Genomic DNA, 27,332 nt, shown 5'->3' on the forward strand with positions numbered 1-27,332 from the left:
CATCGGAAAAATCTCACTTTAGGCTATTTGAAAGAGAGACTACTGAACATTTTTACTTTGATCGACACAATGGCAGTCCTTAACTCCTTAACTACAATATTAGCACCAACCATAATTTAACATTGTTATTTATTATGGCGGGGACTTAATTGAAACAAAAAACTTAAAATTAGAGGGGAAAATTGCAAGAAACGGGAGAATGAGGACCACAATAAGAATTTGGAACAAGGTTGGGGCCAGATTGGTGGAATAATAAACCCTGCTTCATTCTCTTCACAACTACAATCCCACTACTACTCCATGTACTCTTATCTCCATCACTCCCCCTCTTTCCTACACCAAAATAAAACCCAAAATTAGCAAGCTTGGGAGTGCTAATACATAAAGCATCATGAGAAGCTCGTGGCTTCGCCTCATTCTTCTTTTACATTTTCTATTACTCGACGGCCAAATTTTACCATCGCAATCGAAGGCCGCGACGCCGACGCCGCCGCCGCTGCCGGCGCTGCCCGTGCCGTCGGCCGCGCAGCTGCGGTGGCAGCGGCGGGAGGTGATCATGTTCTTCCACTTCGGCATGAACACGTTCACCGACTCGGAGTGGGGGACGGGGCGCGAGAGCCCCGCGATCTTCGACCCGGCCGGCCTCGACGCCGCGCAATGGATCGACGACGCCGCAGCCGCCGCAGGCGCCTCCCTCGTCATCCTCACCGCCAAGCACCACGACGGATTCTGCCTCTGGCCGTCGCGGTACACCGACCACTCCGTCGCCCGCAGCCCCTGGAGGAACGGCCGGGGGGACGTCGTCCGCGAGCTCGCCGACGCCGCCCGCGACCGCGGGGTCGACTTCGGCGTCTACCTCTCGCCGTGGGACCGGCACGAGAGGACGTACGGCCGCGACGTGGAGTACAACGAGTTCTACATGGCCCAGCTGCGCGAACTCCTAACCAGGTGCTGATTAATAATTATTAACTAACCGTGTTATGTATGTATGTATATATATTATTGTAGGTATATTAAGTTTTAATTTATTTAATTTGAGTTATTTGATAGCTATTCTATTATATAAGATATAATAAATACATGCGTATAAATTTTGTACAGCCAATTAAATAGTTTAGATCTAATAAGTTTAAATTTAGTTTGTAAAATCCCTAAAAATTAATATATATAGCATTTACATGCATGGTCGAATCAAATAAACTATAATTCTAATTAGCAAGTTCCATGCATGCATGCATGTTCTATATATATCTGAATAATACAATTCAACTACTTATTGCTTTTGAAATTAATCAGAATTTATTTATCGATATAACTTTAATTTTTTGCTTTTTTTTTGGGGAAAAAAACAAAAAAAAAAACAAAATTAACGAAGATATGGGACGGTGTCGGAGATATGGTTCGACGGCGCGAAGGGGAAGAATGCGACGAACATGACGTACTACTTCGAGGACTGGTTTGAGACGGTGAAGCAGCTGCAGGGATCCATCAACATTTTCTCCGACGCCGGCCCCGACGTCCGCTGGGTCGGCGACGAGTCGGGCTTCGCCGGCTCCACCTGCTGGTCCACCATCAACCGAACCATGCTGAGGATCGGAGACGCCGGCATCGTCAAGTAATTAAATCCATCCCTAATCATTGATCTAATAATTCCAATAATAATAATAAACATTAATTATTACGCGAATTGAAGAGAGCATTTCTAAATTAGACCTTAATTAGCTCTCGCTGTTGTTGATGGATTTGATTGCCGATCGAACTTTAGCTACCTGAACACGGGGGATCCGCGGGGGACCGACTGGGTCCCGCCGGAGTGCGACGTCTCGATCCGGCCCGGGTGGTTCTGGCACAAGAACGAGACGGCGAAGCCGCTGAGCCAGCTGCTGGACATATACTACAAGGCGGTCGGCCGCAACTGCGTGCTGCTGCTCAACGTGCCGCCGAACTCCACCGGGCTGATATCCAAGGGCGACACCGTCCGGCTGCGAGAATTCCGCTCGGCGATCGAAACGATCTTCGGGACCGACTTCGCCAAGGGGAGCAAGGCAAAGGCAAGCAGCCAGAGAGGCGGCGACGGCGGGGGGTTCGCGGCAAGCAACGTGCTCGACGGGGACGACGACACCTTCTGGGCCCCAAAAGCAGAAGAAGTCAGCCGTGGCGAGAGGCAGGGGTATTGGATCGAATTGTCGGAACTGAATCCGTGGTCTCGGTTTAACGTGATCAGAATACAAGAGGCGATAGCAATGGGCCAGAGAATTCGGTTGCATTTCGTGTTTGTCGACGGGGCGGCGGTCGCGAACGGGACGACGGTCGGGCACAAGCGGCTCCACCGGCTCGAGACGGCGGCGTGCGGCCGGACGGTGCGGATTTGGATCGCCGAGTCGCGGGGGCCGCCGCTGCTGTCCGAGGTCGGCCTACATTTCGATCCCTTTGTGGAGCAATCAAAAAATAGAGCAAAATAATGGGATTGCAAGTGTAAGAAAAAAAAAAAAAATTCACACGAGTAATTAATTTTTCTTTTTGTTTTCAGAAAAATTATCTTATTGGACGAATCATAATCTTTCTCCTTCTTTGGAATGTTCGTCTTCTGGCGATTGGGTATCTTTTTATGCTTTATTTATTTATTATTTCGGCTTATTCTAAGGTCCCCTACATTCTACTGAGGTCCACTTTTCGGCTTGAAAATAACGCGCGCATAACTGCGTGATCAAATAAAGTTCGTTCAAAAAGTCTTGATAAACTTTTTTTTTTTTTGAGAAAAGGTCTTGATAAATTTTTACCTGGAATTTTTTAATTATTATTACCCTTTTCTCCGTCACCGCATAAGAAATTCTCTGAAATTCTCTAGCGAATTAAAAGATCATTCATTTTAAATAAATATTTCGATATCAGATTTTTGTTTTCTTTCATGACCATCAGTCAAATTTTACAATTTATTTCATTAAAGGTTAATTTCACTACAACAGAATTAGGTTATAGGGATACATATTTGGGACACTTTTGAATAAGTGTCCCATTTATGCTAAAATTTAAAAAAATATCTACTAATGTCTAAATATAAAGCCCAATCCAACCAAAAATAAAAGATTACTCTACTCAACCCACCACACCCAATCCATTTGGCCCGATTACAAACAGAAAAGAAAAAAAAAAGAAAAATCAATTACCATATTTTCTTCTCTCTTCACTCAATCCACTGAAATTCTAGACGAAGAGTCATTCCTGTTGTCCTTCTCCGCCACCGCAGCCAACGAGATAGAGTTTCGGCGGTTGCTAAATACTTAAATAAGTTGTTGGTAAATTAGCAGCACTTTTTTAAGTTATAGCGACACTCTTTAACTGACACTATATACCTAGCGACCCCACATATAGCAACATTTTTTAAAAGAATCGGTAATTTTAGCTAGCAGCACTTTTTTGACATGTACCTATATTTAAAAGTGTCGCTATATATTGTTTTTGTTGTAGTGTTTCGTGTTAACTAATAAAGGTCGCTTGATGATATGCATAGCAATCATAGTACTTTAGACGGATTAATGTGTGTCACCCTATTTATATGTAAGATTATTTTAAATTTTATGTGAGATCCATTCGCTAATCATTAGCAAATATTATGGAAACTCGTGTTAAAAAATTATCTTATTATATTTTATATATATAATTATTTATTTCAAATCTTAAAAATATTACATAATGTGCTTTAGTTCATCCAAATTAGAGATAAAAAATATGTTGCTAGTTAAAAAAAACTTTTAAAAAATAAAATAATTAAATAAACTCTGTCAAAGCAACACCAAGTTGAAAACGACGTGTACCCTTTTTTTACTCTCAAGAATGATTATTCTGTCCTTCGCATGATGGTGTGGATGGAGACAAGTTGATTGAGAAACGTCACTAATTAAGATTGATTGGTAATAAAATCTACGTACTAGAAATAAAGCTAAAACCGTACTAATCATATCTCAATTATAAAGCTTTCCCAATCAGGCAGAAAAATTTAGGAATTAATTTGATTTGATTCTTCCATTAATTACAAGACTTATTAAGTTTTTTTTAGAATATCCCTTCAATTAAGCAGCAAAGCATTTTGGAAGACTACGAAACATTTCGTTGCAAATAACCGCAAAGTACAAGTTTAGCTATTTGAATTAAAACGTTAAATCATTTATAAAATTATTGTAGAAATATTGTAGAATTATATACAACTAGCAACTACGTCGGAGTTCTCAAATGCCACCAAACAAATTGAAAATAATATTTTCGAAAAAAAAAAGAGAGAAAACCGGAATGGTTGAGTGAGGGATTATAGGATTGGTCCCACACCAATACAAATATTTAAAAATCAAGCTTAACTAAAAATTGAAGAGAATGTAAGGTTTGACCTAACTAAAAAAGAAGTTCAAAGGTTGCGAACTCAAATGCAAAATATGCAAAAGAATCACGAATCAAAAATGAACGAGATAAAATCTCTATCGCATAGGCTTAATTGTCGGTCAATTCGTGAACTTAGGCATTGAGACGAGGGATTCACGATCACTTTAGATGACTGTGATTTATTTTGAGTTTTATTTTTTGTAAAATTTAAAAATATTATAATTCTAGAATTAAGTTTATATGCTAATAGTTTGTTATTGTTTTGACTTAGTAACAAAATATATTGACATGAAGTTTATATCTTTGACTACTTTCTTCTATAAGTTATATTGACATGAAGTTTGTATCTATGTCTACTTTCTTGTATAAAATATATATTATCTTTGTCATTAGTTCTTTGATTATAATTGTGCACGCAATATAGTAGATTTTAATTCTCGATCGGTTGAATAAACTGAACAGTAAATTTTATTTATATAGAAAATTATTAAAAAATAAATATACATTATAATAAATTGCGGATGCACAATAGCGTCACTAGCTAGTAATAACAATACAGCTTATCTATTTTGTCGATGCTCTAAAGCGTCACTACCAAGTTAACGAGGGACACTTCAAAGCATCATAAAATAACTATTTTTATCGACGAAGAAGTTGCTGATGCTATAAAGCATCGACAGCATATTTTTCTTGTCACTACACTTACTGATACATCCCAGACGCTTTTCGAAGCGTCGACAACCAATTTGCCAGTGCTTTATAGGGTCCGCAAGTGATTTAAAAAGGTTTGGTGAAAACGGCTATTTTTGTAGTGTCTATAACTTTTATGTAACATATATTAGTTTTTACAAATTAAGGTTTTACAAAAAAAATTAGTGATTCAAGTTAAAATAACTATTTAAAAAGATTTTATTTTCTTGCCAGCTTTGGGTTTGAGCTGCATTATTGCCGAGCTCTTTGTGTAGGGGATCATAATCTGCCAAAAGGGTTGACGTTTTGTTTTGTTTTGCTTAGTTCGCTTTACGTTCTTATGAGTAGGGGATCATGATCTACCAAAGGGGTTGTCGTTTTGTTTTGTTTTGTTTTGTTTTGTTCGCTTTTCGTTCTAATGAATCCCAAATGGGGTATATCCCTGTTTACTCAAAAAAAAAAAAAAAAAAAAAACTATTTAAAAAATTACTTGCAAATCAAAATAGAACAAAAGAATTGCCTTCAAGTAAGAAACAACGGCAATATAGTATTTGAAAACAAAAAAAAAAGATATTTCTTTTATTTATATCAATATTGTAATGATTTACGAAACTTAGAAATAAAAGATCGATAGATCATTTTATTTCACTTGTAACAAGAAGATTGTCACGTCTCAGGATTTTTTTTTGAAAGCCGATTCGAAATAATGCTATTTTTATAAAATCGGAGTAAACGAAAAACTATTTACTTATTTTATTTTTTTTATATTAAAATCTTGATCCCCAAGAGTGTAACAGATCTGCTATAAATACAAAAAATTTTCGAATGAAACGGACATAGTCTTTTCTATATTTGTATGGTGTAGTACACGTACAATTGTGAACCATAACCTCCACTCACACAAACATCAATGACGAATTACAAAGATTATCATTTCAAATTTTTCACATCATACAGCTAGCCGTTCTTAATCACAACCATTCCACAATCATTCACATTCATCCTAAAGGTTGAAATTGTCTCCCACACGAAAACTTTCTTTTTAAAACTCTAATTTTGCAAAAAAAAATCTCTAGAAAGCCATTTGAAAATATTTTTCACACGGAAACCATTATTTGAAAACGCTACCACGAGAGATAGAAAACCATCAAAAGAAATTCAAGTCCAAATCCACGTGTGTTCAAATACCACGAATGATTGAAACCATGAGTATTCAAAACATATAGATACATCATCCAAAAATCCGCAAGTATAAGGCATCAACTGAACCACATGTATCATCTACTATCAGGTGTGGGAGTAAACTATACAATTACCTATATGTCTAATGCTATGTATGAAGTAATCAAGAATGTATAACATAGGTCGAGATCTCTATAACCGCCCACTAGCTACAGCCTCACGCTGCGTCCCGGCCAATCCCGCCTGCATCACCTAAAAAAGTGGGGGGTGAGAACATATAAACAAATCTCCCCTTTCCAGTGGGCACCGCAAGCCGACAAAGACAAACTATACCCACTGGCAGATGGAGGGATAAACAATAGTAGTAATAAGTAAATCAGGTGTGATAATAATAAATAACCTCCACCGATAATCAGCAAAGAAGCTACTACTGTAATGTGAGATAATAAGGCAGCGACCAATTATAGTTAATAGTCAAACTAGTGTAATAGTAATAATATATAATTGAACTGAAAATAACCATAATAATGGTATGAATAACCACTACTGAAAAAGAGAGATAGAGAAATGACTATGCGTCAACAACAACTGATAGCATAAATATACCCAATCTATACTGCCGTGTCGATCTAAGGACCTTAGGCAAATCACAACCACTCTGTCTGATATATAACCCTAGTAAATGGCCGCTGGGCTCACAGGTTGGCAACCAACCACTTTTTCGAAAAAGAACACCCTCCTGCGGGGGATCAGTCCATTGGTGTTCGTGAAATACTGTCGAGTTGTGGCGATCGATGCGAATATGATCAATAGCTAACAGTCGGTGAATGGTCGACAATCACCGCCCCTCAAGGCACATGACCAACAGGTCATCGAAGCTATACGGGTACACAAGTACCGACCACTCAGGTCAATTAGGATGGACAAGCTCAACATCCTCTGAGGTATGCAAGTACCAACCACTCAGGTCAACAACAAAATATAAGATCAACAACGACAAGAGTATAGGAAACCAACCACTCTGGTCAATTAGAGTGTATTCCACGAGGACCGCCCTCTCAGGTCAACAACAATGTGTCCAAAAGGACCGAATAGTAAACGCAAGTCTCCAGGTCAACCCGGTCGTCGCCGACCGACCGTTCACCACCAGGCTTCCGAAAGTGTCCACTTTGGCACCGGAAGCCTCCACCACTCATCTGTTGCCTCCAAACACATGAGACAACCCCCGGCGGCCAGCCAACAAGGCTAGGTGATGATTTTCGGAGCGTCCAAGAAGCTGAAAACTCATCGTGACGCAAAACCGCGTTCTACCGACAATTTTGCAAGAAAACGTATCGAAACCCCTCTGTCGCCCATCCACTGACTCCAAACTTCGAAAGTGGCAGTAGCAACCAGCCAAAAGGGCTTGGTGGGGTACCTAGGGTATTCGAATTGCCAATGTGTGAAAATCGCAACAAAAACTACGTCCAATCGACGAATTTTCGCCAAACAATGCCGTAGGATCCCGTTTCCACTCTGCCCAACGGCTCCCGGACCTTCAATGATTAGTCAAAAGGAAGCCAACAGTGATTACACACTGTCCAAGGCTGTGCACGAGGTCCCCATTGCATACAATTTGCAATCAGTCCAACATTGCATTAAATATAGTTCAATTAATACATAAACACGAGTTACGAGGTCGTTACCTCGATCTGCGTTGCAGCGGATCCATATAACCAGCCTATTTGATTCGTCTCGATGCGATAAAGCTCGTGCTCACTATTTGGAGCGCGATCAATGACCAGATGGCTTCGAAACAATGGAAAAACCCTCCAAAAGCATGCCCCCGAAAGCAGTCAAGTCTCGCGTATGTACCAAAGCATCTCAGATCGCAGTGAAATTGAGCACGGGTGTAGTACACTAAACTTTAGAAAATTGCAAGGTTCTAGTGTAGGAATAGTATTTTAAACTATTCTAGATGTTTCGAGGGTTGTTGGAGAGTATCGACCCGTTTCTAATGCTTTTTAGGCGCAAGAAAGGGTTCCCGACATTAAAATCTGCAAACTGCAGATTTTAGTGTTGAGTACCGGTACTGAATTGTGGTACCGAAACCCTATAAAGCACCAAAATGAGCAGCTCTCAAGTTTTGAGGAACTGGGTTGCGGGTATCGGTACTGAGCTGAGTACCGGTACTGCATCGGGCTGATACCGGAATGCAGTATAAACTCGAATTACTAACGTACGGGTTATGCGGGACTCGGTATTTGGTACCAGAATTGCGGGGTACCAACACTCCAATTCAAATACCGGTACTCAATACTGCAGAATTCAGTTTCGTGCAGTTTGCAATTTTTAGGTTTTTGAGGAGTCTAATAGCGATTGTTACATTAGTGTATAACCCCACCCTTCCTTATTTACTCTCTCTCTTTATGCTGAGACCTAAGAGAAGAGGAAGGTAGGTCTTCTCTTTCTCTCTCTTGATTTTCTTCTCCAATCTTTTGTGAAAATTGAATTTTGATCTCCTTTTCTTCTTTCTCTCCATCGAAGCTTACTTTGTGGACCTTGAAGGAGGCTTGGAAGTAAAGAAATGAGCTTTCTTGAGGACTTAACTCCAACTCTAGCCTTACTTAGCTTGGTTTGGAGTTTTTAATAAGGTTAGTAGTCTTCTTACTACCTTTAATTATGGTTTTTGTAGAGATTATGTGAGAAAACCTAGTTTTGAGAAAATTAGGGTTTATTTTGAGGATTCCTTATTTTGGAGCTTTTGGAGTTAAATTGATGTGTGTGAAACTCTCTTTTAGGTTGGATTTAAAGCTTTCTAACCTTGATTTGAGGTTTGGACAAGTTCTTCTTGGTCTAAGGTATTTTTCACCTCTTTTAGGTGTGGTTTTTGGTGAATTTCGTGGAAAACTTGTTAGAAGCTTGTAACCCTCTTAGAATTTTTCTTAAAATGCTAGGAGTCTCGTGGACAACTTCGTTCAGGAAAACGAAAGAGTTTGAAGGGTATCCGATAGGTTTGACCTCGCCGAAATGGATGAACTCTCTCTATGTATTCCACTTAGTTTTAAGACTTGAAATGATGCATATTCATACTAGTTATAACATGATAGAATTTTTGAATGCATGTTACACCCATGTTTCATGTAGGAGTTTGAGACTCTATGTAGTAAAGGCTTATAATGTGGATATGACTACTAAATAGTACATTATGGTGATTTTCTCTTATGTAATAATAGAAAGCATGTTAGTCATGAGTAAATGATATGTCTCTTGGACCTTTTATGGTTAGTGGATTTAGTAGATCAACTTACATGATAATTAACATTACTTGCTATGGGCAAGGTAAATGTTACACATAGTATGATAGTGGCAAAATCATATTGTACTTAGTTGAATAACCAGAATTCGACATTGTGACATAGTAACCGACCTTTAGGTCGCTAGTTTACATACCATGTTTTAGACATGATGAATGAGATTCTTATATTGTTGATCACGCTTGCTTGCCATTATGCTCATTCGCACAAGCTTGTGAAGGTCGCTCCCTATAAGCCGACACTTTGGAGTTGGCCTATGTGATATCATGCTCGCCCGTACGGGATTAGGTGTCGAAGTGGATTGTCGTGGGCGAGGCTCATTCCTAGTGGGGGAATGTTAACTACCACGGGACCATTAGGCACGGCGCAAGCTAGGACTATACCTTGCCTTAGTCCTCATTAATTTGGGTAATGGATAATTAAACTTAACAATTGAACATCACTACTAAATAGTGCATGACATTTGGATATTGCATTAGCCATTTACATGCTCATGCATATGATAGAGTAGTTTTCATACATGTTAAATAACATAGTAAATTGGAGTCATAGTAGTGTTAAAACTTTTAGTTCTCGCTTAATATTCATGCTATATTATCAGTCATTTCATTTCCTACTTATGCCTCAACTGACCTAGTGGTGTAATTCGCTTTTCTCGGTGGCTTACCCACTGAAAACTATTGTTTAATAATTCTCACCCCCATGCATTTGTTGTTTTTATTTTCAGAGCCATCCACTGCTGGAAAGGCTAGGGACCGCGGCAAGAGAGTCGTGTCTAGCTAGAGCCTGTCAGGATTGACTTACATAGGTCGACACCTTTCTTTTGTTAGTTTTGAGAGGTGTATCTGACCATTGTATAGAGACTTCCCTATGAACTTAGATGTATTTTTGGTGGTGACTTGATGTATTTTCTTTTGGGGATTGTTGAACCTTAGTTGTATTACTTATTACTTCCTTTCTTACCTGTTGTTTTATAGATTAGTTTTATATTATGCTCTGATTACCTTGCTAGGATTACATTCCTTGTTCTATTCTTTGAATGTTTGTAGTAGATGCCTTGTGTGCACCGGGGGCTACCTTGTGGATGCGGCAGGTCTGTGCACGCGCCGGGTAGGCTTCTGCTGGGGTCCGGGCGTGATAGATTATATTGGTATTAGAGCCTAGAGTTGAGTCTTAATAGACCTAGCAAACCTTAGGCCGATTAAACCATAGGAAATAGGCTCGTGAGAGACTGGGTCTATATGATTTTCGAGCGAAAGTATTACGATTGGGTCGTACCTTTAACTCCAAATGGTTGGAATTTGATTGAAGTATGCAACTTCTAACTCCGTGGTAGGTCACGTTGGCGGTCGACAACGTGACATCGAGAATTAGTTGTGAGACTCACTTCACTACTTTCGCATGATTGGTGTTTTGTTTTCCTTGAGAGGGGTTGCGATGGCGTGGGTTTTGCTAACTTGCGCTCGTTATGTTTGTTGTAGCTTGAGATGCCGACGACTCACTCTAGGTCCGCCGGGGTGGCCGAGGCAGCTGATGCTGAGGAGGTGGAGACCTTCGCTACCTCCGAATCTAGTGACGTCCGTGAGTTAAGAGACCAGCTTACTGTGTTGACGAATTTGGTAGCGCAACAATCGATCGACAGCGGCTCCACAGCAAGCCGATGCGGCACGTCGACAGAAGGCGAGAATGAAGCATTTGGAGGACTTGCTACTTCAGCAGGCTTCCACTAGGGTGACACAGGACCCTTCACCGCACAAGACCCTTCTCCGTCAGCGCCGGCAGGAGGTGTGACTGCGAGGCCACCATCACCAGCGCTGGGCTTTTCACGTGCAGCCCCGAGCACCGAGGCCAGGGAGGAGGCGGTAGTAACACCGCCGATTCAGATGCCGCCAGTAGGGACGGGTCTACCGATAATGGTGTCGGGAGAAGAGCGGGATGGACTGATAGACCACCTGAATGAATTTCGGATGTGCAACCCTCGAGTATTTGATGGCGAGAAGGCATACCACTGGATTGTAGAGAAGTGGATTCTTCGTATGGAAAAGTTGTTTCATGACACTTTTGTGGATGAGCAGGACCAAGTGTGGCTCACTATACACCACTTGGACGGCGAGGCGTATCGCTAGTGGGCGGACATCCGTGATGACCCCAATACCAATTTGGCGGCCATTACATGGAAGAGGTTCAAGGAATTGTTGCTATCAACATATTTCTCGCAAAGTGTCAAGCGGCAAATGGAAAGGGATTTGCATAGTTTGCGCCAAGGTGATCAGACTGTGGCTGAGTATGAGCGAGAGATCTCCCGACTCCTGCATTGTGTACCTTTCGTGGTAAGAGATGATGAGGATAAAGCCCGTATCTTTTAACAAGGAATGACCTTGATAATAAATAAATTGCACTGCTACCTCCTGAACTTATGGCGAGTTACACTTAATCTGGTCCCAACTCCTAAAATAGACATCTAAAATTCTAAACTTTAATATTTCATTCGCGTTACCCCTTCCATCAGTTTTCGATCGGTTAACGAAGCTTGACAGAGAATTGACGGAAGGGGTAACATGAACGAAATATTAAAGTTTAGAGTGTTACATGTTCATTTTAGGAGTTCGAGTGGTAAAGTGAAACTTCGCCAAAAATTCAGAAGGGTAATAATGCAATTCACCCTTTGAATATTTATAAAATTACTGTAGAAACACTGTCAAATTATATACAACAATAGGACTAAAACTTTTAATAAGGATGGTCTTGATAATAAATAGAGCTAACCGTGTGACTGAAATAAAGGCGATCGGCGCCAATGTTTTATAATTACGAAGAGTATAAATTGCACCACTAGCTAGTCCCTGACTTTAACAAAGCTTTTATTTAGGTCCCCAAACATTTGATTCCGCCAATGAAGACCCTAAACTCTCTCAAGCCATTGAATTAAAATTTCCGTCCCCAAATCAATATTGTGCAATATATTTATCGATCCTTTTAACTTAAGCTAGACCCTAAGCTATTGCCTCACCCCGCACGCATGCTTCTATTCTATTATCCATTGATTAATAATTAGTTTAATATTCAAACATTAAATTATTATATCGATCAAAAATACTAGGGAATTTATATATAGTGTGCGAATATTAGATGAATTAGGCATTTATAATAAAAATATTTTCACTAAGTTTAAAAACTAAATAAAATATATTATTTTGAAAGTTTAGGATATTTAACGTCAGAATAAAAAATTTGAGGACCAAAGTTAAACTCGCGTGGAAGTTGAGGTACTAGCAGCCTTTTATCAAATCAAAGAGAAATTAGCATCAAAAATTAAAAAATCGTGACGGCGACGGGAACTTTCGAAGAGCATATGCAGGCACGCAAAAGTGTGTTTTTGTGGGGCTCAACCACCATCACGCAAAGAAAGTTGTATTCACCTACGCCTTTCCGTGACATTTATTGAGTTGCCGTCCTTCTTTTACATCTCAACACTGAAGAGAGCGAGGAATTCTACACTGTCACATTTAGCGAGGAATTCTATACTGTCGCACTTACACCACGTCATCAATAACAAGCCAATCACATTCCTTCTTTTTAAACAAAAGTACAATAAAAGTACTTTTTTACAAGCATGATGGGACATATATTTTTAAAAGGATTAATTTGATTGGTTTATTACGCCACGTCACTAATATACCCGTTGCATTCTAGAATTTTTCGAAAAGAGCCCCGCAGAGTGAGCGCATGGCGGTGCACTGCCGATTACTACGTACATTACTTCACGAGCGCACAAGTCCTTCTCGATGATGGAGTTTTCAAATTAACGATTTATTTTATATCGCTAAATATAACGTAATACATTCGAAATATCCAGAAATCGAATTTTCTTAATTTTTTGAATATATAATCAAATCCATCAAGTGAGTATAAAATATATGGTCAAAATCGGAGTTTTTAATATAGGCTCTTGTGCTTTCGAAGGCATGAAGGCCTTCATTGCTTTTAAGATATTTTCGATGATAGGATTTCCAATTCGACGACCAGCTTTACTAAACATGAACTGCGCTATTGTAATTATCTAGAAACTATTTTTTTTTTATTTTAACATCATTTGCCAAGTAATTAATGGGTCTCAAATACGATGTAACACGTTTGTGAGTTCAACAGTATAAAATAATTTAAATTATAGATAAAATTTTAATAGAAAATTTTTTTTATCATCAAGAACTAGATCAATACTTTCGATTTGAAATTGAAATCTTTCATCATCAATTTTTCATAAATTTTTTATTTTTCAACTGTTGATTTTGAGACTAGTTCATTAGGCAAACAAAAAAAAAATTATAAAATTTAGTTTCCAGATAGTTTTAATACTATAGATCATATTTAATGGAGTTGATCGCCGAATCAATACTTTTGAAAGCATGGTAGCCTGGCTCGCGATATGTATATATATATATATATATAGAGAGAGAGAGAGAGAGAGAGAGAGAGAGAGAGAGGGTGCAGCTACTATACTCTTATGAGTATACTCTTATGAGTATAGAGAGAGGGAGAGAGAGAGTTCTATTGATAATATATAAATAATGTTTACTATTAACTTTTTCACTCTTGAATTATTAATATTCCACCAACCCCAACTATACCCTAGGAATCCAATGGTCAAAAAATTAATAATAAATACTATTCCTACACTATCAAAAGCATTCCAGCCCCTCAAACAATTCTTAGTCAAATAAATAAAAAAGAAATAGTCATTTTTATTAGTATTTCCATCAACTATAGTAGTATAAATCACATTTTAGTAAATACAACTTTAATAATAAACAACTAATACCAAATAGATCCATTAAATTTAACAAAAATTTCAACCAAACTACACAGAATGACTAAATTGGAAAAAGAAAAAAAGAAAAAAAAGAAAAAAAAGAAGAATTTAGAAGCCAAAGAAATGTAAATAGGATAAAAAAATTGTTAAGTTGAAGAGACAAGTTCAAAATGATGTGTAGTTGACTGTTTTATCTTCTGTAATTGATTTTCTCATTAAAGTGTCGCCGAAATTAGATGAGAAATTTCATTTTAAGCCTAATTATTCAGCAATCAGATGCTGTATTGCAACATACCAAAAGTTTCGTATAACAAATTATTTAAGCAAAATATTCAGGGAATGAGTTGCTATATAAGGATTGCATAGGGATGATCCAGAAAAATTTTATTTTAACTCATTTTTGTGCACGAATAATGTGAAGCTCAATGAAAGGTGGGTGCAGGACAAATTTGTTATATGTTGCTATCACATTTTTTTGAACAATTCCAATCCAATCCAATCCGCAATAGACAAAAAATGAAGTGATCAGACCCTTTAATGCCCAAAAAGCGTCCAATAAAGCAATTATTATTATTATTATTATTATTGATAAGGGTTAATGTTGTGGGCAATGACTAAAATTAGACGGCCACTTTTGTTTGAAGTGGTGGTGGCCTCGTGGGATCTTCTGTGGTTTCACTTTTGCTGAGATGACCTAATTAAAGAAGAAACTTCTGGCTCTGTTGCTGCTCATGTGCTTTTGTTGCAATTTGAAATTTTCTTTCTCTTCCTGTTCTCTCATTTTTGTATTTCTCTATTTGTTCTCTCATTTTTGTATTTCTCTATTTTTCCTCTCTTGTTCATTTTTTCTTTTTTGCTGTTCCTTAGGAGACCTTAGCTGTTTTCATCATGTACGCTTAGTTCATTTTGCTTGATGAATGAAACAGGTAGCTCGCTACCTCTTTCTTTAAAAAAAAAAAAAAAATTAATTAAAGCTGAGAAAAAAGATGAGATAAAAGATATTTTAAAAGACTATCGGGTTGCATATAATAATAATAATATCTGCACTATAATTTTAATTGCATGTAATGTAGATTCAAATACGGTGTTTAATTTAGGATTTTTTTTAATCCAATTGTTATAGTTGGAATTGTACGGAAAAGCTCAACCGTAGTAGGCCGCTAAACTCTGCTAATTTTGATTACGGCAAAATTAAAGCGTAGTAATTTTAAAGAAGAGAAAAACTTGCCTACCTAATCACCTTCTAAACCAATCTAAACCAATAATTATTAATTTTTTTTCCCCTTCAACAATGGAGAAATCGCACCGTCCCATATGAAGAGTCAGTCAACAATACATTTCCCAAAAAATCACGTACAACGCAAAATGGATAAAAAGACCAAAGAGGTGATTATAAGAAGGGAAAGTTCCATGTTCTCTGATGTTCTCGTTCACAATCTGAAATGACTGTTTTAGTCACGTTTAAAATATAGCAATTTCTTTATCAACGATGTAAAAATAAGTAAATAAATTACTCAATTAATTAATCAGAGGAAACAGAGAAGGCCGTGTCCATCGAGTTCATATAAATCACCTCCTTCGTTGAATAGAAAGCGATCATCTTAACAACAATATTAAATTTTATCTCTAAACAGAAATAATTATTATGATTTAATTTTCCCCAAAACGATGTCAAAAAAGAGGCAAACCATAAAGCAAATGTGGAGGACAAAGCTAAATTAAAATGTTACTCCTCCCTGAAGCAGCTCGACGGTCTTTTTTATAAAATAACCCTCTAAAATTTAAAAATTTACGAAATAACCCTCTCAAAATTTTATGCGGAAAACTAACCTTTCTTTCGCCACATCGGCGCCACATCAGAATTTCTTTTAAAAGCGGTGAATCATTCCCCGCTTTCTCCCCTTTTTTTTAAAGGCGGTAAATGATTCCCTGCTTTCTCCCATTTCTTTTAAAGACGGTGAATCATTCACCGCCTTTCACGTATTTACTGTTTTTTTTTATATTCGATAAATAATCCTAACAACCACATAAAAATTTTATAAAATCACATATAATCTTAACAACTTTTAAATCATAATAATTTATCCATATAATTTCATATAATCTTAACCGCCTGAAAATCCTAATAATCTATCCATACAATCCTAATAATCAAATAAAAATTCTAATGATCCACATATAATCCTAACAACCTCACTTTTTTCTATTTCCTATATGATCCAGCACAATTTTAATAAATAAATGCGGTGAACGATTCACCGCATTTAAAAGAAATAAAAGAAAGCGGGAAACAAGAAAAAAGCGAGAAACGATTCACAGCCTTAAAAAAAATGAGAAAAAACGGAGAACGATTCACCGTCTTTGTTAAGGAAAATCCTGACATGGCGCCCACGTGGCGAAAGAAGGATTAGTTTTGCAAATAAAATTTTTACAAAGTCACTTTGTCAATTACAGTTTTTTGAAGGGTCATTTTATAAAAAAGCCCCAGCTCGACTTCTACATGCAAATCTTACATATATCAGACAAAAATATGAATGGCTTATTATTACTTCAAGAATTTGTACATTGATATGGTAAATTCATGGAAATATATATAATCGAAACAGATCCAAGCAAAAGGATNAATAATCTATCCATACAATCCTAATAATCAAATAAAAATTCTAATGATCCACATATAATCCTAACAACCTCACTTTTTTCTATTTCCTATATAATCCAGCACAATTTTAATAAATAAATACGGTGAACGATTCACCGCATTTAAAAGAAATAGAAGAAAGCGGGAAACGATTCACCGCTTTTAAAAGAAAAGAAAAAAGCGAAAAACGATTCACCGCCTTAAAAAAAATGAGAGAGAACGGAGAACGATTCACCGTCTTTGTAAGGAAATCCTGACGTGGCGTCCACGTGGCGAAATGAGAATTAGTTTTACAAATAAAATTTTTACAGGATCATTTTGTCAATTACAGTTTTTTGGAGGGTCATTTTATAAAAAAGCCCTAGCTCGACTTCTACATGCAAATCTTACATATATCAGACGAAAATATGAATGGCTTATTATTACTTCAAGAATTTGTACATTGATATGGTAAATTCATGGAAATATATATAATCGAAACAGATCCAAGCAAAAGGATTTTTTTTTAAAAAAGAAGATAAAGATAAATAAAAAATTATCATTCTATGCTTCAAATATCTCTGAGATATCTTAAAATAGCCATAGCAAATTTTTAACTCCATCTTTCTGCAGTGGCCTCCCAAATCCCTTCAGTTAAAACATAAGAAGAGCAGGAAGCAAGCTGGCAAAGTTATACAGTTTTTTTTTTTTTTTTTTTTTTTTTTTTTTTTTTTTTTTTTTGGGCCGGGAGGGGGAGGGGGGTGTGTGGAAAGAAATTCTAGATAAAGTGGTGTCTGCTGTTAAACCTGTAAAAAATTTCATTGTTCCAAAAGGCGGTCTATGTGATAGCATGTGTGGCCGCATATGCTGTTTGAACCATAAACTGCAATGTATATCTAATATGCAATGCAATATACGGCTGGACCGCATATGTGGTAGTTTTTTGTTAGTTTTTTAAGGTGGGATTGAAATATAGTACTAAATGGAATTCTTGAAATGATTATACATACAAATGAGACTATGGGGTTGTTCGGCCTAGATTTTAGAAAGTGACTTTAGATCCAAAAGTGATTTTTTCTTCCATACAGCGTTTCACAACCCTTTTTTCAAAATCCGATTCTCATTTTTAGAATTAGTTTTTTGATTTTAGAGGCGTAAAATTCAAAGTAGTTAAGAGCCTACTTCTTGAAATATGATTTTGATTTTGGACTCAAATTTCAAATTAAAGTTTAAATTTTGGATTAAAGTTTTAAATATAAATTTAGATTTTTAATTTCAAATCTTAAATTTGAAATCTGAAATTTGAAATTTGAAATTGAAATTTGAAATTCCAAAATTTGAATTTTGAAATTTTGTTTTAAATTTTTAAATTTCAAATATCAAGTTTTAAGTTTTAAGTTTAAATTTTGAAATTTCAAATTTCAAATTTCAAATTTCAAAATTTAAATTTCAAAATTTTAAATTTAGATATTAAATTTTAAATTTTAAATCTCAAATTTTAAATTTTAAAACTCATAATTTTAAATTTTAAATTTCAAATGGTTCATTTTTGAAATTTAAAAATTTAAACTTTTATTTTTTGAATTTTTGAATTTTTAAATTTTTAAAATTGAATTTTAAGTTTTAATTTTCAAATTTTAAATTTCAAATGCCAAATTTTAAACTTTTAAATTTTGAAATTTTAAACTTTTATTTTTTTTATTTTTTAAATTTTTAAATTTTTAAAATTGAATTAAGTTTTAATTTTCAAATTTTAAATTTCAAATGTCAAATTTTAAAGTTTTAAATTTTAAAGTACAATATTCAAATTTGGATGTGAAATTTCAAATTAGAAAGTAAAATTAATAAATTGGCTAAATTACATAAAACCTCTTGTCAATACCCGCTTTTTCACTTTCCTTTCCTGTCATTTAAAAACGTACACTTTATCCTCTTGTAAAATAAAAAATGTTCACAGTAGGGTACGGTGTTAACTGTGACGACAAAATGATCATTTTGCCCTTACCATCTTTGTCTCCTCCCTATTTTTGCTCATCCGCCGCCCTTCCTCTTCCATTTTTTGCGCCTCAATCCGCCGCAATCCGTCTCTATTTTCTTCTTCACCTCCTTCCTTTCTCCTCCTAGACCTTCGTCACCTTTCGATTTCGGTGACAGTAGGGGGAAATCGAGGTGCGCGTGGATGGAGAGGTGGGAAAGGGCGAAGGCGATGTGGCGGAGGAGTGCAAGGGGGTGTTTGTGGGCGCAGACGGAGATGTGGACGACGGCGAGGCAGCGGCGGAGGGCGAGGCGGCGAGGCGGAAAAGGGCGAGGCAACAGAAGAGGAGGCTGAGGGTACTTTTGGTATAATAAAATTTTAAACGGAACCCTAACAGAGCACTAACTGCAGGGGATGAAGTGAATATTTTTCATTTTACAAGGGAGCAAAGTGTAGGTTTTTAAACGACACCGGGGGGAGGGGGGGAAGTTAAAAGCGGGTATTGACAAGGGGGTTATCTGTAATTTAGCCAAATAAATTTGTAATTTTAAATTATATTTTTAACTTCAAATTTCAAATTTTGGTTTTCAAATTTCAAATTCCAATTTTTCTGTTTCGTATTTCAAATTTCGAATTTAGATTTTTTAATTTAAAATTTTTATGTTTTCAAATTTTAAACTTTAAATTTTAGAGTCACAAAATTTTTAAAATTTAAAATAAAAAATCTTGAAATTTAAAATTTAAAATTTGAAATTTCTAAATTTGGAATCTTTTATTTTATAATTTCAAATTTAAAATTCTATGTATTAAATTTGGCTAAATTACATAAAATTTTCTTATCAATACCTGCTTTTTTACTTTCCCCCCCTGTCATTTAAAACCTGCACTTTGCCCTATTGTAAAATGAAAAATGTTTACAGGGGGGTATGGTGTTAACTGTGACGACAAAATGACCATTTTGCCCTCACCATCTTCGTTTCCCTCCCTATTTTTTCTCATCCGCCGCCTTTCCTCTTCCATTTTTCGCGCCTCAATCTGCCACAATTCGTCTTCATTTTCTTCTTCACCTTCTCCCGTTCAACTCCTACACCCTCATCACCCCTCAATTTCGGCAACAGTAGGGAGGAAATCAAGGTAGGTGTGGATGGAGAGGTGGGAAAGGGCGAGGGCGAAGGCGATTTGGCGGAGGGAGGGGGTGTTTGTGGGCGCGGACGGAGATGTGGGTGAGGGTAAGGTAGCGAGGCGGAGGAGGACGAGGCAACATGAGAGGAGGCTGAGGGTATTTCTGGTATAAAAAAATAAGAATATTTTATAANCGAAACATCACAAATGGCGAAAATTAGAATAGAAATAACCCACACACCAAATTAGAAAGCAGTGTTCCCTTAGGAGATTGAAATGCCCAGTTTATTTGACTGAAATATCTCAAGTTAACACAAGCAAAAGATTTAGAGGTGCCAATAGAAAAAATGATAATAAAGTTGGTGGGCCTATTTCGAAATGGCCTGTAGTTGGAAATATTATTGGTAGAACATGATCCGCCACAACAGCCAAGAACTGAGCCCACACTCTTCAAATGCCTTAAAATCTAATATCAACAGCCTCCAAGTAATTTACTTAAGAATGATCATAATTATAGAGAGCCACAATTACCTACACATCAAGTAGTCGCAAAAGTCAACCATGTTAAACAATATTGTCAACAAAATGAGAAAAGGTAAATAAAATAGAATATTTAGATGTAGATCTTTGAGGTGTTGTAGACCATATCCTACAGTTTAAATTTCATTCTCCGGCCTCTATGATTGAGTTTAAGACCTGCTTCATTGTGGCCTATGGTCCAGCCAATAATTTCTCCTATAGTTGAGGGGGGAGTCTCCATACATTTCTAACACTATTTTCTTCGTTTTTATAGTTGTTCCTAATGCAGAAGAGAGAATAAAGTTTAGTTTTCTTCTGATATCTATGATGGGCGGAATGCTGAAACAAGACAAAAATGAAGTGCCCTACCTAGTCCCTTTAGATACAGATTAAAATTAGAAGTATTCATCAGCTACTTTCTAGCTCATCTTTCTGCGGGTGGCCTACCTAGTCTCGTAAAAGATAAAAAGGGAATCCTCGTCGATCTTAGTAAGCGAACTCATATATTTTGTTTTCGCTGGACCAGTTTTCTTTGGGTTAACAATGAAAAAAATAAATAACAAGGACGAGGCAAGATCTCTCAAACTTGGCAGCAACAGAAAAATGAAATGTTACACAAGCAATGAAACTATCTCAAAATTTCCTTCTCTTAAGAGAAAGTGAAAAACATTATTGACGAAAAACACAAGTTAGTCTATCACAACCCGTGTGAAGAGCTGTTCGTGCACCGAGATAGTCCAGCAAAAGTAGTTTTGATGTAACAATAAAAGAAAACATGTTCATTTAGAAACTTCACGAGAAATGGTTTGAGGCAGTAGGCCATCTCTTTTGGTCATTTCATAGAGAGCAATAGCACAAAGTACTTTTGCATCCGCAGTTATGCGCCAAAGCTTATCATAAGGAACCACATGTACCTCGATCAGCTCCCCGTGATCACGTAGGCCAGTTTCTTTTCCCTGAAGTGCATTTATAGTCTCCATGTTGACCTGTCCCTTATACAGGAACAGACTAATTTCCTCATCACAACCACCCTGAAGGAGCATGAAACAAGACCCCCCAATGCCAAAATGTAAGATAATAAATAAATAAATAAATTCCACTAATGATAAGGATGAACCAAATATAAAGCTTCATCCAATTAAATTCCTTCATTACACCTCTAATTTGATTAATTAGAAGTAGCCCTCATTACCAGTAGAAACTACATTCATATAATTCATGTCTGAATATTAATTGAAGAATTATGAATTTTCTTCAAGGAAGGAAGAACCTGAGTTAAAAAATTACACCTGTCATGCATTCAAGCATAGTATGATGATTGAAGATTTTTTTAGGTGCTCTATTGGAAAAAAAAAATCAACCTACTAAGTACATCAGATATTAGTTAAGCTAAGTCTAAAATGTTACCGACGATGGAAAAACTTTGCATCCAGTAGTTGGATCAAGAAATGCTGTGAGATTAACCATATCCTCTAGTTTTAAGCAGATCCCCGTCTCCTCCTCTACCTGTCAGCATGCAGTGAGCATCACTGAGAACTGCTACATTTGAAGGTTAAAGTATAGTCAAATCTAAAACTAACATTTAACATGAGGCTTGTTAACTACGACTGCAACATCAAATAATAATCATTATAAGATTTTAGGACTCCAGCAAACAGAGATCATTTGTGCATGGAAAATAACTCTCTACTGTCAAAGTGGTCATGCTATGTATACTAAATATTATGCTTGCAAGAGATTTTCGATAATAATATATGAGCCTCAAGTTTCAACGTCGCCAAATTGTTAGGATCTCCCACTCCTAATGAACAGCTCCTCATTCCAAGGAAAGACGGACCTCTTCTAACTTTGCCTAAGTCAGAAGCCAATAAGAAGAATCTCTTCTCTATTAATTGAATTAACCATTCCTACAAAAGAGAAGAGACCTTTTATTTATTGGTTTGAAATCCATATAATAATCCTATTATAATTAGAAAACCAAATAAGAAAAGAATAAATTAAAAATACTCATTATCTTTCCTAGTCTAGCAAATAAAACAATCCTAATCTATTAAGTAAAACACTTCATATGTCCGTCACATTCTGATCTAGGTTGATTGTAACACAATGATCCAACTCCAAAATTAACCAAAATATAGATTTTAGACCAAATTTGGTAACTATAAAATCCAAAAACTATGTTCTTGTCAATCAAAGGTTTCTAAATTACTATCCTGCATACTATTTGTATATCCAGGATATAGATTAAAATGGGACATAGCCATCAAGCCTTCCATGATTTCTCCCATCAGTTTTGTGGAGTCCAAAAAATATAGATTTTAGACCAAATTTGGTAACTATAAAATCCAACAACTGTGTTCCTGTCAATCAAACGTTTCTAAATTACTATTCTGCATACTATTTGTATATCCAAGATACAATGTTCATTCATCTATATGAAATTTCACTCTAAACTTAAAATGCACCAAAGATTAAAATGCCATTAGGACAATAGCCATCAAGCTCTTCCATGATTTCTCCCATCAGTTTTGTGAAGACATTATTCAAGATCTTTCTAGGTGAGGAAATCCTTTTGTTATACTATGAAGCTTTTCCATATCACTCTACAAATGAGCTCATCCATAAAAATACGTTAACTGTGAACTATTATCGCACAAGGCAGCCATTCATTAATTTATGGAGGGACGGTTGCATTAATTGTTGGATGTACTTTCTATTACCTAACTATTTCCCGACTTCTCTATTCCAACACCCATGGTAGCCTCTCCTTAATTCATGAAGTGAGAGTCGACCGCATAGATTGTTAGGGCCACTTTGTACTTCCTCTATTCCTTGGCTATTTTTGTACTTGACTATTCCCATCATCTATCATGTGGAGCTTTTCTGCCTCTACCATCTCCTTTACCCATTACCTGTGAACCCTAGGAGGGTACAACGGGCTCTCCTTGAATTCGGGATAAGTGAGCCCAATTAGCATCCCTCATTGTTGATTCGGGTATTGTGAACTTGTTACGATCATTCATAGATCCTAATCTGACTCGCTCACGAATTCTAATCCAACTTGGATTTGTAGTCTTTTTCTTATTAGCTTAGGATTATTTTACTCATTAGATTTAGAAAGATATTTTATTAGAGATATCTACTTGATTAGCAATATTTTTTTTATTATTCTATTCTTATTTAGTATTCTTTTTATACTAGGATTATTATAACGTTCTAGGCCTATAGATAACCAGCTCTCCTGTAATGTAATCAGGGTGAGTTTTACTAATTAAAGGTGATTCTTTTTAGAGCTTTTAGCTTAGGCTAAGTTAGAAAAAGAGGGCCCTCTTTCTCTTGGAGTAGAGAGGCATCTAAGTTGCCACGTCATTATTAAATTAATAAAAAATATATAGTTTAGAAGAAAAGGATCATATAATTTAAAATATATATATAATTAAAAGAATTTATATAGTTATACTCCTAATAAAAATATTATTTATCTCATCTTTGATCTCTACTAGATTTTTCTTCAACAAAGCCTCTAACTTTTAAAGGTATTCTCTTTCTCTATCTTTTTTCTTGTATCAGTATTATACTTTTTTTGAATTAGAATTTACTTTCACATTAAAATTATTTTTAATTAGGGTTATAGTTTTGTCTTTATTTTAATTCTTTTTTACATCCGTGTTATAATTAAGATTAACTATTATTTTTTTAATGTGTACATTTTTTTTTTTCTCAATGTTGTAGGATTATGACATCAAATAATGAGAATTTGATAGACCCTTTAGATCAAAGTCAAACAGATAAACCTTTATGGGGTTATGTTAGTAAACTTGATACGGTGGAAGGAGGGGGAAATTTTTTATTCAAATGTAACTTTTGTAATATAACTTTTACAGGATCATATTCAAGAGTTAAAGCTCATAACAATTTCTGATCAAGGAATTCAAGGATGTGAAAAAATAACCCCACAAAATGAATTGAAAAAAGAAACCAAGCTGAACTTAGAGCAAAAAATGCAAAACCAAAATCCGTACCGTTACCACCATTTTCCAGTCAAAAAGAATCATCAAGTGACAGCAATATTATTTCACTGGATAATTTTCCTTCAAAGAAGAGAAAAGGCAATGGAGACACGCCTTTGGAAAAAGCATTTAATTTACAAGCTCGTGAACAATTATGAAGTGAAATAGCTAGAATGTTCTACACCAGCGGATTGTCATTTCATCTAGCTAGAAATCCTCGTTATGTCAGTTCCTACACGTATGCGGCCAATCATATGATTAGTAGTTATGTTCCTCCTGGTGTTAATATGCTAAGAACTACTTTACTTCAGAAGGAAAGAGCACATGTGGAAAATTTATTAAAACCGATTAAAGGAATATGGAGTAAGAAAGGTATAAGCATTGTTTGTGATGGCTGGAGTGATCCTCAAAGAAGACCGTTAATTAATTTTATGGCTGTGACGGAGGATGGTCCTATGTTCTTAAAGGCAATTAATAATGAAGGTGTCGAAAAAGACAAATATTATATTGCAAATTTAATTAAAGAGGTACTTTTGAAGGTTGGGCCATCGAAAGTAGTCCAAATTATAACTAACAATGCTCATGTATGTAGGACAGCGGGAAGAATTATAGAGCAACAATTTCCTCATATATTTTGGACTCCATGTGTTGTACACACTTTAAATCTTGCTTTAAAGAATATTTGTGCTGCTAAGAATACGGAGAATAATTCCACTACATATGAAGAGTGCAAATGGATTACAGAGATTTGTGATGATGCTGTGGTTGTAAAAAATTTTAGTATGAACCACTCTATGCAATTGTCTATGTTTAATAAGTTTGTACCTTTGAAATTACTTGCAATTGCTTCTACTCGTTTTGCTTCTTTTGTGGTGATGTTTAAGAGATTTAAACTTGTACAACGAGGTCTTCAATCCATGGTAATTAGTGATGAATGGTTATCATACAAAGAGGATGATATTGGAAAAGCACTTTTTATGAAGGATAAAATACTTGATATATGGCGGGACAAAATTGAATATATCCTTTCCTTTACCGACCCTATTTATGATGTATTATGAAGAGGAGATACAGATAAACCTTGTCTGCATTTAATTTATGAAATGTGGGATTCAATGATAGAGAAGGTGAAAGTGGCAATATATCGACATGAAAGAAAGCAAGAAGATGAGGAGTCACGATTTTACTCTACTGTTTATGGTATTCTCGTTGATCGATGGACAAAAAATTGTACTCCTCTTCATTGTTTGGCACATTCTTTGAATCCAAGGTATGATTATCTCACTTTACTTATTTATTATTAGTAAATTTTGTGAGCAAATTTTAGTAATAATCTTTGTAAATTTGCAGGTATTATAGTAATGAATGGCTTAAGGAAGATAAAAAATGAATACCTCCGCATAAAGATGTTGAACTTGTTGAGGAAAGAATTTGAAAAGATATTTTCCCAATGCAGAAGAAAGAAGATTGGTAAATCTTGAATATGCTGCATTTTTTGGTGCTATGGGACCATTTTCGAAAAGTGACTCTTTATGATAGAGCGGTGATGGATGCCAAATCATGGTGGCTCATTCATGGTGTACATGCACCAAACTTGCAAATAGTTGCTCTTAAATTACTTGGACATCCTAGTTCTTTTTGTTGTGAGAGGAATTGGAGTACTTACTCATTTATTCATTCATTGAAGAGAAACAATTTAGTACCACTACCACAACGAGCGAAAGATTTAGTATTTGTTCATACAAATTTACGTCTTTTGTCAAGAAGAAAGCCACAATATCAAGAAGGACTTACTAAGATGTGGGATATCGCGGAGATAGTTTTGATTCTTTTGACGATATTGGCATTCTTGAATTGGCGAATCTCTCACTAGATGAACCAGAATTAGAGAAGTTTATGCTTACCGATGAAGATCATGAAAATGAAGATGATGAAAGTAGATAGGAGTATTTTTTTTTTATTTTACTTTTTTTTTAGGCATACACAATGTTTGATGGTAAACATTTTGTCTTTTGTTTGGATGATCTAATTAAATCATATTTGGTTGAGNGTATTTCTTTTGAGGAGTTAGTTTTGTATCACCCTAAGTTTTACTTTCTTCGTCTTGGTATATTTCATTTACTCTGGTTTATATGATAGAACTTTGCTCGCTCTGATATCATTAGTTGTTACTGTTCTATTACTTACTTTTACTTCCGCTTTTATTGTAGACGCCTTATATGTGTTGACATATGGCGGGTCTGGGCACGCTACCGGGAGGGCCTCCGCCGGTCCCGGGACGTGACAGTAATAATTGTGATTGTATTTGGAAGATGAATGTAAAAGAAAATGTGTTGTAACATGTATCTAAGTTGAATGTTGTAATAACTTAGTGGCTTTATGTTTTTGATACTTCCTTATGCAATCTATGAATGAATACTGTTCCTGGTTGAAACTCCTTGTATCGTATTGATTGCGACGCCTTGGACGTACAGGGGAGAGTCTGTCCGTTCGGCGGTCTGTTAACGTGCCCAAACCCAACCAAATAGGCGGGGCGCGGGGCGTGACAGATAAGATGGTATCAGAGCATAAAGTAGAGAATGGGAATGGTATAGGCAGACCTAAGAGACCCTAGGATAGTAAAGCCATAGGAGAATAAGGCTCGTAAGAGACGAGGACCTGTGACTTATGGCGAAAGATAATTGATTAGGTTGTGTTGTAAACCTCTAAAACGAAAATTAGAGGTAGATTCAAG

At 36.2% G+C, this 27,332-nt stretch overlaps 2 protein-coding genes across 5 annotated transcripts; one reads left to right on the top strand and one right to left on the bottom strand.

The window, feature by feature from the left end:
* LOC109728578 (alpha-L-fucosidase 1-like) lies at positions 155-2,603 on the top strand. Its single transcript, XM_020258999.1, has 3 exons — positions 155-948; positions 1,376-1,615; positions 1,766-2,603. Exons 1-3 carry the CDS (start codon positions 392-394, stop codon positions 2,460-2,462), a joined length of 1,494 nt encoding a protein of 497 aa, XP_020114588.1. The 5' UTR covers positions 155-391; the 3' UTR covers positions 2,463-2,603.
* LOC109728574 (nudix hydrolase 14, chloroplastic-like) lies at positions 17,495-22,129 on the bottom strand. Of its 4 annotated transcripts, none has more exons than XM_020258997.1 (3): positions 21,996-22,129; positions 21,503-21,619; positions 17,495-17,620 (listed from the first exon to the last, which is right to left on the bottom strand). In XM_020258997.1, the coding sequence occupies exons 1-3, from the start codon at positions 22,053-22,055 to the stop codon at positions 17,564-17,566; spliced, it is 234 nt and encodes a 77-aa protein (XP_020114586.1). In that variant the 5' UTR covers positions 22,056-22,129; the 3' UTR covers positions 17,495-17,563. The 4 variants fall into 4 exon arrangements, 2 of the variants coding, with proteins under 2 accessions (XP_020114586.1, XP_020114585.1); XR_002221020.1 differs by lacking the exon at positions 17,495-17,620 and adding an exon at positions 20,333-20,600; XR_002221021.1 differs by lacking the exon at positions 17,495-17,620 and adding an exon at positions 20,850-20,868.

Source organism: Ananas comosus, linkage group 24 (assembly GCF_001540865.1).
Source record: "Ananas comosus cultivar F153 linkage group 24, ASM154086v1, whole genome shotgun sequence".
NCBI lineage: Eukaryota > Viridiplantae > Streptophyta > Magnoliopsida > Poales > Bromeliaceae > Ananas > Ananas comosus.

Coding starts and splice junctions, on each gene's coding strand:
- LOC109728574 (XM_020258996.1), bottom strand. CDS start 22,055: ATGGTTAATCTCACAGCATTTCTTGATCCAACTACTGGATGCAAAGTT. Junction 21,620..21,995: donor GCAAAGTTTTTCCATCGTCG/GTAACATTTTAG, acceptor ATGCTCCTTCAG/GGTGGTTGTGATGAGGAAAT.
- LOC109728578 (XM_020258999.1), top strand. CDS start 392: ATGAGAAGCTCGTGGCTTCGCCTCATTCTTCTTTTACATTTTCTATTA. Junction 949..1,375: donor CTGCGCGAACTCCTAACCAG/GTGCTGATTAAT, acceptor AAATTAACGAAG/ATATGGGACGGTGTCGGAGA. Junction 1,616..1,765: donor GGAGACGCCGGCATCGTCAA/GTAATTAAATCC, acceptor ATCGAACTTTAG/CTACCTGAACACGGGGGATC.